General features: G+C 39.1%; 2 protein-coding genes across 2 annotated transcripts; both read right to left on the minus strand.

The window, feature by feature from the left end:
* Nucleotides 1-1294: 1294 nt before the first annotated feature.
* Nucleotides 1295-6822, minus strand: LOC135595779 (6,7-dimethyl-8-ribityllumazine synthase, chloroplastic-like). Its single transcript, XM_065087153.1, has 8 exons — nucleotides 6639-6822; nucleotides 6426-6541; nucleotides 5075-5170; nucleotides 4257-4352; nucleotides 2477-2555; nucleotides 2252-2298; nucleotides 1629-1688; nucleotides 1295-1505 (listed from the first exon to the last, which is right to left on the minus strand). The coding sequence occupies exons 1-8, from the start codon at nucleotides 6772-6774 to the stop codon at nucleotides 1464-1466; spliced, it is 672 nt and encodes a 223-aa protein (XP_064943225.1). The 5' UTR covers nucleotides 6775-6822; the 3' UTR covers nucleotides 1295-1463.
* A 2489-nt stretch (nucleotides 6823-9311) lies between these two features.
* Nucleotides 9312-11407, minus strand: LOC103969769 (uncharacterized). Its single transcript, XM_009383419.3, has one exon. The coding sequence runs from the start codon at nucleotides 11266-11268 to the stop codon at nucleotides 9337-9339; it is 1932 nt and encodes a 643-aa protein (XP_009381694.2). The 5' UTR covers nucleotides 11269-11407; the 3' UTR covers nucleotides 9312-9336.
* Nucleotides 11408-11483: the final 76 nt, after the last annotated feature.

Below are 11483 nucleotides of genomic sequence, written 5' to 3' on the forward strand. Positions count from 1 at the left end.
CATGAAACAATTCCTAAGAGAAGTAGTACCTTGGCGTCACTGATGGCGATGAACCCACGGGGAAGAACAAGATCGACGTGCGAGGTTTTAGAGAAGAAGAAGAAGAAGAAGGACGTGAGACAGATAGAGAGAGGATGTGGTTGGCGGTGGATGCATTGCATCCTCCTCGGGCGCGACAGAGGACAATGTGCAGGTCCCGAAAAGAAATGGGAGTTTGTGGTGAGTGGGGTTGGATTCGGCTACCGGATCTGATGGAGATCTCCTGTGATCTAGCGTTCCTTTTCGTTGCTTCGAAGGGCCAAACGCAAGTGGACGTCCAAGCCTTCCCCTTGTCCATCGTCAGTTGCTCTCTGCACCCTTCTCACCACCACCGCTCAAGCTGACTGCCATTCTCCATGACCTACTCCAACGGTCTCCCTTCACTCGTGGAATAACGTGGAATATAATCTATATTAGTTTCGTCTCACATCAAATATAAAAAATCTAAATCTAAATTAAATAAATTTATTATTATTAACTTAAATTTAAAGTGAGTTAGATCCAAAAAAAAAAAAGTTAATATCCGAATAAAGAAGACATGTTAAAAACATCGATATAAAATTGATATGATTAGAAATCAATCCGCATACATGTACCAATAAAAAAGACATGTTAAAAACATCGATATAAAATTGATATGATTAGAGACCAATCCGCATAGATAGATGCACACATACCATGACATGACATGGAGAGCTTAAATATTTTTTTTATTTAGATAAATTTATTATTGTTAACTTAAGTTTAATCATCTTAGACCAAAAGTTTATACTCAACGAGATGATATCAGCCTTGGGACGTCAAATAGATCAATGTTGCATACAGTCTGTCCCACTGTATGCAGTAGACTTACTAATCAACATCTACTACTTGCCTCAACTTTGTCAAAGCCCATATCATATCAATGTTAGATGTTGGCAAAGACACTTCCCTGATATCCTTTTTTGAGTTTAGTCTGGAGTAGACTTACTAATAAACAGAGATCATGGCAACCTTTGAGCCACACACTTCACAACAGACTCCATGAACTGAAGCTGGTCTGGAACATGAGAAATTTGACCATTCACCATTTGCTGCTGTTGGCTGTTTTTGATGATGGGTGCATCAAAAAGGCACCTTTTTTTGTCTATGGCCATTAGAAGTTGCTCAAGACAGCAACTTGATGAAGTTGAAAGCATTGTTGCTCTAATGAAGCAAATGCTCGCAAATAGCAATCAATAAGAAGTGCTGCAAATGTCTGATGAAGCACACAACATCAACACCAACTGCTTTTTTTATTTTAAGGGTGGCAGCAAATAATATTTCGAATTTATTGAGGCCGACAACAAAAACTTTTTTTCAGCAGAATGACATTTTCGAAGACAAACTCAAGGAAGCGGAAAAAAAAAGGTGGCTCTAATAGAGGATGAATGCAGTACTGGTGGTCACTTCAAAAGATGGTGTTTAAACAGCGAAGCCATCTCGATCTATATGGAAGGATGAGAAAGAGAAAAAAAAAAAAGGTTAAATGTCAGATTAAAAATGATCATAGACAAATGGATTTCCATAACCTAAAAAGGCTAAAATAAGGGGGCAAAAAAAGGACTTACGGCGGTCAAAGCAGCCTCTGCACCCTTGTTTCCAGATTTACCACCAGCTCGATTTAAGGCCTGTACGAAATTGACAGGGAGGGTCTCAAGGCTTATGCAAATAAGGATGGAAATACTATGACAGCAAGCTGTTCTATACAATTTCAACACAATTTGGCAAGAATCACACTACAAAAAAAACTTATTTCTCCATATTTTGTAAGAAACTTATGATGATCAAAGAAGTTCTCGACTGTCAAATGACTAATTTATGCACTATGATCTTTCCCTCTGACATGTTCACAAAGATGTTATGTCGCTGTATAATGTCACTAGAAAACATCAGTCAACTTTATTGACTAAGTACTCAATGAATGCTTCCAAGTTCAAACCCAAAGGCCAAGGAGGACAGGATGGTTGAAAAAGCTAATAGTAGGTTGAGCATTAACTGAGTTCAAAACCTTAAGTAGAAAGGTATGTTGGTCCTATTGCAGGATAGGTTGGCAAATCTTTTACCGTTCCAATATTCAGACAAATACATCATTATTATGAAAGTTGATATTTAGAAGTCCTGAGTTCTGGTTGTCACTGGAAGTGGATCACAACATCCTGAATCAGTTTGTCAAGAATAACATTTTGATTACCTGATCCATGTCATCACAGGTCAGAACACCAAATATGCATGGAACTCCTGCAATAATATTAAAAGGAAATAACATATTAGTTTTCACATGCATTTATATCAATTTGGATATGTTACTCCTTGTTCAACCACAAAAAGTGAAAGGGATATGCTGGTACCGGAAGCAAAGTAATAGCGAAGCAACATACTCCTTTGTAACACATAGAATTTGAGGGCATTGACCAACCTGAAGATAATCCAGCATTAAGTACCCCAGATGCTGCCGAATTTGCAACTGCATCATAATGACTAGTATCACCTCTAATCTACAAAACAGCAAACAAGGAGCCAAGACTGGTAAACGCATCAAATCAAAACATTTGCTAAAAGTTAACAAGAACATCTTTTCAAAGGAAAGGTACACTTTGCAGCACTACACTACTATAGAGCTTGAATATGCAAAACCAAGGAATTGCGAATAATCATTGGGTCTTTAATAACAGAGATTGTTAGATGATGTCATGCCATAAATTATTTAATTAGCATAATTACACAAGTTGCTTATATTCATCTCGTATTCCAGTTTAGACCAACACAGGAAAAAGGATATATACATACAACTCAAACTTTTTGTTGTCCCTATGCAATCTGTCTTTTTTTTTTCACCGTCCCACACCTTGATTTCTTTCCTTAATCAATACCCCTTTGATTGAAGACAATGGAACAATTTTAACACTTGTAAATCAATGGTTCACTGAGAAAAGCATTTTAGCCGCCAAGCTCTGTAATATTTCTTTTCTTCTTTTGCATCTCTTTATTTCCTTTCTTTTCACCTTCTACTTCCATCCTATAATCCGCTCTACTTTAAATTTTGCAGTTTTTTTTTTCTGAATCAACATTTATATAGGTAATTTACATGTGTCATTGATTCATCACAGATATGGATCTTATTTAATCCCTAACCTGTGTTGTTTAATCAGGACAGTTGCAGGTAATAATTGATTAGGCCTAACCTTAAGGGGTTCATAAAAGAGTAAGAATGGGTATTAAGATACGCCAAGAGTCATTTATGGATATTTATACATTATGGGAAGACAGTTCAAGTACAATAATCTTATAGGCAGGATATTTCTCACATTAACCATCCATCATCCAAGACTGTAAGAAGGCTCTTTGAGTTTACATCGAGTAAAGAACTGAAAGTTTTTAGGAATCTTTACAAATAAATACTTGTCTGAAGAAACAAAGTTCAGTTGATGATCATTTCAAGTAAACAGCTGAGAGATGAGTAAAATCCAAAATTTATAGTTGTTCAACAGATTATCATAGTTTTCCCATCATATTTTAAAAAATGATGCCAGGAATCACTGACTGAAGTATTCTTATCAATTTTCCAAAAAGGGCTCAAAGTATTGGAAAATATAAAAAAACAGAAACACCGAAAGAATAAAAAAAAAACTGACAAGTGAATACCCGGAAAAAAAAAAAGGAACACTTTTAAGAAAAATAACTAGTATTCATCATCATCTAATGAATATATATCAAGCTTACTTGATTTAATAAGGCTATATGCAACAAGAAGCCCAGAATTCAAGTTTGGAATATTTTTTAAGAAATACTTCAAATTTTAAGTTACAAGAAACTAAGCCTCAATTCTAACTTCAACTTGTTTGCTCTTAGGAAATACAATGCAAAGAAGATTGCTTTACTGTCTGCTAGAATAATTAGTAATAATACCACGGTGTACAAAAATTGAAAACATGTAGTGCATGTCACAATTTAGGTATTTATAAACCAATGTGATCTTGATGGATCTCGTCGAGTAAGAATTATATCATCCATAGCAATCATCAAAATTATGATTCTACCATAGATCTAAATCTTAAGATCTAGATCACGGATTCTACGATCCTGTAACATTGCAATTAATGGTTATTGATGTCTTCATTATAGGCAGATACAAAAATATGATAATGGTAAGTTGAGATGACATTCAAGTAGCTAAGATAGATGTCGATGGGCATTACCACAGCTCCAATGCACAAAATTGCATCAAATTTTCCTGATTTTCCAAGGCGTTGTGCAACAACAGGAACTTCAAAGCTGCCAGGAACTTTAACAACCTAGACGAAAGATGATATTGTTCCTTGTCAGCAAAAACATGAACATCAACATAAATTCATCTTGCAAAAGCAGGCAGTAAGATCTCCAGTGGAGCAAAGCAAAATACTAACAATTATTGTTAAATTGGAAGCTGATGAATGAAGGAAAAGATATAATATGATAAAGAAAACTCCTATGAATAAATTCTGTAAATTAGTGTAAACAATTAAAACCGGACGCAATATGGAAGCCCTTAAAGTTGCATTGTTGTATTAATTATGTACCATGATTCCCACATTCAAGGTTATGTTGCCATACATGCACAGAACGTGAGCGAGCTAAAGTTTTGTTGACAATGATTCTTGGGTCTAAAGAACAATAAGAGATGAGCTTTAAGCAAGCTAAATATTGAGATGAAGTAGAGATTACTGATACTCTGATAGTCTAAGCCTTAAGAATCTGAGTTGAAATCAGCTTGTTCAGCAGCCAAGAGCAAAACTGTACTTAATCTTATATATTTCCAGTTGGAACAAGTTTAAAATAGCAGTTACCCGCGAAACAAACCTCAAGCCTTGCAGAAGCATAACAAAACAAGTGCACACATTTAACCAACTGATGATACGCAATATCTCAGAAAGCATTAAATAAAACTCTACAATTTACATCCCTAAATATAGTCAGTAAACAAGATGATATTTTGAAGAAATTTGAAATTATTAAAAGCTTCATGAAAACTACATACTGTAATATCATCATCATCAACTGAATAACGCTGAAAAGTCTCCAGAGCTCCCTCCAATAGCAAGTTAGTGATAATTTCATTAAAGCGTGCTACAACCTGCATTGTTAAAAAGGCAAAAGAATTAAGTAGTATGCTAATTGGAAAAGGTGAAACTGTACAAACAAATCATTCAATTATGCGCTGATCACCCTTAATCTGACAGTTGTATATGCAAGGTGTAACAGTAGGTTTTTTCTAAGAACATGGGAATTAACTAGGCTTTGTCATGGTTCATTTTCATCAGGATTGCAATTCTGTTTACAGATAAACCCATTATCCTGTTGAAGGAACACTGGACTGTAAATATGAGGATGAAACAACCAGGTTACTGGCTTTCTTTCTGAAGTCAGGCCAATCACCACAAAACATGAGAAAGTGATGCCTACCAGCTACAGTTTATAATCATCTCCCAGAACTTTCCACTATGGTAACTTCCAGAAAAAAAAAGAGATCTAGATCAATAATGTTCCAGCTACTAGATCAAATTCTATAAGTTCCTATAGATGAAAAAAACAAAAGTTACCAGATCAAACTTCTCGGCCAGAACATCCATAGAGAATGTTTGTCAGTTAAACCATCTAAATTTCATTTCTTTGGGGACAAAGAAAACAGAATATTTCACTAATAAGTTCATCTAAAAGGCTTTCAGGAAGGCAATGGAACCTATCTTATCTGTTGGCTGTTGCAATTTTATGATAATAAAACCAAATGCTTCACTATCATCCAAACTTGGAAAACTGCTGCAGTCATATCCTCTAAGCAGTATACAGACCAAAGGGAGATAGAAACAAACCCTTAATTTATGGAGTTACTTATCTCAAGATTTTCTTGCATACCTTAGTAACTGGATACTAATTCCTGAAACACCAAAAATCCACCAACTTTGTTGAAAACAGGCATTACGGTGCATCAAGCTTTTGTTTACAATAGCTTCGCACGCTTACTATAACAGAACTAAAAACCAAAATTACAATCTCAACGCAATCACTTAAGTGTGGTAATATCTCTGTAGTTGATCCTAACCACACCTCGGAATGATCACGCATTATAGGTAAACAGACATCTTTTTGGTTTTCAAAGAGGAAAAGACCCCAAAGTATCATCTTTTTATCCGTAAGTGTCAAACGTTTCCTATGCGACAAAGCATCAAACAACTGGTCGCCGCGAAACATGACCAAATTTCCCCACTATAACGGACTGGAATTCAGAAAACAACCGATCAGTTCCCAACCAATAACCATAAAATGAAGCCGTGAAGCTACCGCCAGGAAGTTTACAAAGTCCAGCAAAGAAACAGAACGAAAGCACTCACCACCGCGAACTTCAGCCCCTCGGTCTTCGTCAACGACCCGATTAGATGCTTCGTGCCCTCCGCGACAACGGGCGCACGCCCATTCCTCGCGCAGAGTACCAGTGCGGCTGGAGCAGCTGGGAGGAACCCACCACGAGGAGATCAGAAAGGGGGAAAGGGGGGGGGGGGGCGTCCAAGAACGGAGAGCGGAGATGCAGGGGCCAAGACGAGTACCTCGAATCGAAGAGGAGAAGGAGACGAGGGTTTCGGGAGAGCGCCCGAGGGGAGACGGAACCGGTCGAGGGTTTCTTGGCGTCGCCAATAGCGATGGGAAGAGACGGCCGAGCTCGGTTGCGGCGAACGAAGCCATCCTCTCCTCTCCTCTCCACCGCAACACTGACACTGAAATCGACTACTTTTGTACATTATTTCGTTTAAAAGGGCTCGCCAGCACGTGACAAATTTTCACACACACACACACACACACACACACACACACATATATATATATATATATATATATATATATATATATATATATATATATATATATATATATATATATATATATATATATATATTCAAACACACATATGAATATATCAATCCTTGATTAGAGTATCAAGCATTAAGTAAATATATTATAATGCTTTAATTTAAATCCAAATATATCTATTCATCAAAGAATTACTTTGAAGATACCCTAACAACCAAATTTTGTCAACCCTTTCACAGGCTTCCTTCTCCAAATCTACTGCAAGTAATCCATCCACAGTAACTTGTTAGCATATGCATGGAGGTGGATATTGCATCTTTTCCTGCATCAAGGAGTACGATCTGGAGTGACTCTTCTTGCCCATCCTTCAATCATGCAAGAGGTTTATTCTCTAGGAATATGCCTTCTTGTTGTATCTTTGCAGGAATATACCCCTCATCCATTCAATGCATCATATAAGCCTTGTTTGACAAGTTCTCTAGGCTCCTTCAGTGCCTCATCTGTTTTCTAGGCTCCTGTAGAGAAGAAATTGCAGCTTTGAATCTGTTTTGTTGATGGTCATCTAATCATTTCCAAATTCCTCCCTGTCTTGTTGAGTGAGCCCATGATTAGATGACCATCAGCAAACAAGTTCACAAGACATGCACATCCTTGATCTTTTCCCTACTGTGTGCATATTCTCAGTCCATCACTGGTATCAGGAGCTTGTGGCAAGTTGCTCTGTTAGATAATAGTAGGCTGACTAAGAATCATTTTTCTTTTTTGTTTTCAGAATCATGTTTTACATGTCAATCCATCTCTTTAATTGATCTTTCTTTTACTCAGGGAGTCCAACTATCTTGTTTTATTGTCCTGAATGATGACACTTTTTTCTCATGCAGGTGATAACTAGTTGATTGTGTTTCTGGGCATCTGTTAGTAACACCTCATGATTATACAAGGATCATTGCTGAATATGATGGATATTGATGGTACCTAGAGTAAAATACAAGGCCAAAAAAAATGCAATTGCAATGCAACCCTATTTCCAATTGCATGTTCACCTGCATCTGTTCTATTTGTAGCATGAGAAAAGAATACATACATAGCTTCACATCCTGTCTTGTGAGATTATAGTGTAACAACACAAACTCAACATATTGATTGTTGAAGCTCTTTTTATCACTAGTGTTGTTCTTAGTATCACACTAATGATATTTGATGATAACTAGGAATCACAAGGCTCTTTTGTATTTTTGGAGCTTAGATCACACCACATGATACCTTTTCTGTTGTCTTTCTTGTATACTCTAGTCAATCTAGCTTAGACCTTTGGGACATTTTGGATGATGATAACCTTCCACTAATCAGACAACCAAAGAGTGATTGTCTATGCATGCCTTTTCATCTCAGGATGTCTTGGCACTTTAAAGGGAACCACCTTTGTAATCCCAGAAAACCACACTACAATGATACAAAGGAAATCATGGTTGATGTGAGAATCTTAAAGCAGGGATGCCGAGTGTACTCGTAGAAACACAAGCTCTCAACATATTCCATATAAGATGAGAATTCTCATGCGCGTTACATAATCGACCAAAAATAGAGCTTTTCATGACTTTTATCACAGAACAAAATGTAGGTGCTGCAAATTTCCAACATTCAGTTCCTTACTAGCCAAAGCATTTGTTTCTTGATTATGCAAAAGTGAGATTGAATAAGCAGCTATAAGATTCTGTTTAGTCTACATATTTTGCCTACAAAGGCTACATAATGATGATATCCTTTTTAAGGATTATGGAGTGGCAATTGTCAGATAGCCATTTCATCCAACTATAGTTTGCGGATCAATAATCAAACTCCCAATTGTTTCACTTCAATAACTTTCATACAGGATCTAAATTCACAGAAGCAGAATTAAAACAAGTTTCTGCAAGCATTGAAGTTAGGTTGCCTGATGAGAATCATTACACTGTTGTTTCCTTGCCAACACTTGTGTCGTAACATCGACCAAAATCTTGAGGGTAAATTTGCATGAACACCAAAGTAAATCAAGAAATGAGGCTTTGGAATATCACCTAATGGTAGATCAAACTTGCATAGGATGACTCAAAGACAACAAATTTTCTTGTCACATTATAATGATTTGGCTTACTGCAACCCTTCCAATGCAATTATACTGGTCTAGAGTTCCATAGATAACAAGCTACATGAATCTTGTAGAATTTATGCCCTTTTCTTAAGCTATCAGTACCTGTTCAAGCAAGTCATGTAGGTAGTTCAAACTACTAAAACTAAGAATGTAGTATACATGGATTGAAGGACATGGAAGCTCATCTCATAGTTAATGGCAGGTCAAAGTTCAAGAAACTGGGGGACATGAAAAAGTTTAATCTAATATTCTAACAATACAAGAGGCTCAGATAACCAACTGAGAAAAGCAAAGCATCTCATACTTCAAATAAGTGGTTTTTTGTAGAAAAATGCCCAGTCAGAATCACCAGATGAGTCCACCACAAGCCCCTCTATGCTAATGGATTCTGCACATGAGGTGGGTCCTTGTGGATGAAGAACTTTTGCTTCACTCTTTTCAGCTTCAAACACAAACTCGACAGATCCAAAACCGGATGGTGCAATATGTTCATTCTGTTTCTTTAGAGTGGAGCCGATATTTTTCGGGTCAAGCTCAAGATCAGGAACGGATCTTACTCTATCTTCTTCATGGTGAATGAAGCTATCCTCATCTTCCGAAAGCCACTGACAGTGATCCAACTCCCCCAACTCAAACATCCTACTGACCGTTCCTTCTCTCCATGATATGCTTGCCTGAGAACTTGGCAAAATCTCTTCTTTAGCACAAGCATCATCCTTCAATGTAGAGATCCTATCACACGAGAGATTCTGAAAACGATCTAAATCTACAGAACTTGACGGGTTTTCCAGGCATTCAAACTGGAAACTGAGCCCAGGCAATGGTGCTTGACAACTTGTATCATTGTTTAGTGACCTTGGTGACAGGCTAATTGTTTCGAGAGCCTCTGCCATTGCATCCATCTTAGAATCAGCCAAATTCTTCTGCTTCGTTGAACTCGAAAAAGATGATGGTGTGCAAATAAAATGGACTTCATTAGAGGAGTCCCCAGAACCATGGCAGGATCCTCCCATCTCTTGTTGAGGCCTCACAAGTTTGCTTTTGGATATCTTTGCAATCCTTTCTAGGATCATTGAGAAAGGACTATCACTACCACCAGTAGGAGGAGTTTGCTGAATGCCAATACCTGATGATGGTGTTGTTTCTAAAGCTGGAGAATCGAGGCCCAACAAGCCCCTAAGCTCAGGCGACTTCTTCCTGCTAGAATCATCCGGAGAAGATCTCCAATATCCCATCAAGAACTCATCTTTGGGCATATTATCTCCATCCTCACAAGGGGGAAGAAGCCACCCCACAGAAGCTTCAGCAGGACAATGTGCGGCAAGAACTTTAGAGCTAGAATCGAAGCTGCTACCGAGACCCGAACTGACAATCTCCGAAGGTGAAGACAGCCAATGAACGGACGCCCGGGCGAGAGGAGGAGGCGTCACGGAAACCAGAGTCGGATAGGGACACCCACCGTGAATATTTTCGATCTCCAGTTCATCTCTGCCGATGGTAAGTATGCCTCTGGGCCTGCATTTCCGCCGGTCGTGCACTCTGGCGATCACATGGCCTGCGGCAAAACATACAGGCGTGGCAGCCACCGCAGAGGCCTCCACGGTGAACTCCGGCGAAATGGATGCTTGAACGGGAGGAGTGGTGGCCGAAGTCGGTGTACTTATCAGCTTCCGTTCTCCTTCCTTCGCCGAATCGGAACCTAGAAGAGTTCTCTCAGGCGTGGAAGCCAAACAAGAACCAACTTTTCCCTCAGAACCCCGTTCAAGATTTAATCTTGGATGAGGATTCTCGCCATTGGAGCTGGGTTTCCTTTTGTTCCATCGCGGGAAGAGATCCGGGGGTCTGGATTTCGAGGCTTTCCTCGATTCGAGCTCCTTGGGGAGTTCAAGATTGGATTTTGATGAGTTCTTTTGGGAGATTCGGTACCTGGCACCGTTCGTGGAGTTCTTGGGATTGGAGGCCACATTTTTATGATTCGGAGGCGCGGATCTGGGAGTTCTTGGCACTGATTGGGATCGGGCGAGCGACTCTTTGGCAGATGAATCGGCGAGCAAGAATCTGACACATCCCCGTTTGGGTGGCTCAGCGGAGCCAAGAGGGGGAATGGAGCTGTTGTTGAGCTCCTTCAATGGATTTCTGGGGCTCGGCTTCTTCTTGGACTCCCGTTTCTTAGCCGAAGACTCTTTGGAGGCCCTCTTCTCCAGCTTGGGAAGTGCATTCATGGCTCCTCGCCCCATCCCTCTCAATAGATCCGTTGGCAAGACGGGATCGTTTTAAACGGGACGACGTGGTTGGCCTCGAGATTCGGCAACCTTTCTTCGATCCAAATCGACCGCCATGTGACGAGCGAGCGATGACGATGCCATAAGATGGGCGACGATCCGGACCGTACATGACGCCGACCCGACAACACTAGACGGTACGATCGATGACGGTGGCATGAGATGGGCGA

This window comes from Musa acuminata, chromosome BXJ1-10 (genome assembly GCF_036884655.1).
Source record: "Musa acuminata AAA Group cultivar baxijiao chromosome BXJ1-10, Cavendish_Baxijiao_AAA, whole genome shotgun sequence".
Taxonomy (NCBI): domain Eukaryota; kingdom Viridiplantae; phylum Streptophyta; class Magnoliopsida; order Zingiberales; family Musaceae; genus Musa; species Musa acuminata.

Bases quoted from the DNA above. Each gene is read 5' to 3' on its own strand.
- LOC135595779 (XM_065087153.1), bottom strand. From the start codon at position 6,774: ATGGCTTCGTTCGCCGCAACCGAGCTCGGCCGTCTCTTCCCATCGCTA. The intron at 1,689-2,251 runs GTAATCAAAATG...AATTTCGTACAG, and splicing joins CCTGTGATGACATGGATCAG to GCCTTAAATCGAGCTGGTGG. The intron at 1,506-1,628 runs GTAAGTCCTTTT...CCTTCCATATAG, and splicing joins CAGAGGCTGCTTTGACCGCC to ATCGAGATGGCTTCGCTGTT.
- LOC103969769 (XM_009383419.3), bottom strand. From the start codon at position 11,268: ATGGGGCGAGGAGCCATGAATGCACTTCCCAAGCTGGAGAAGAGGGCC.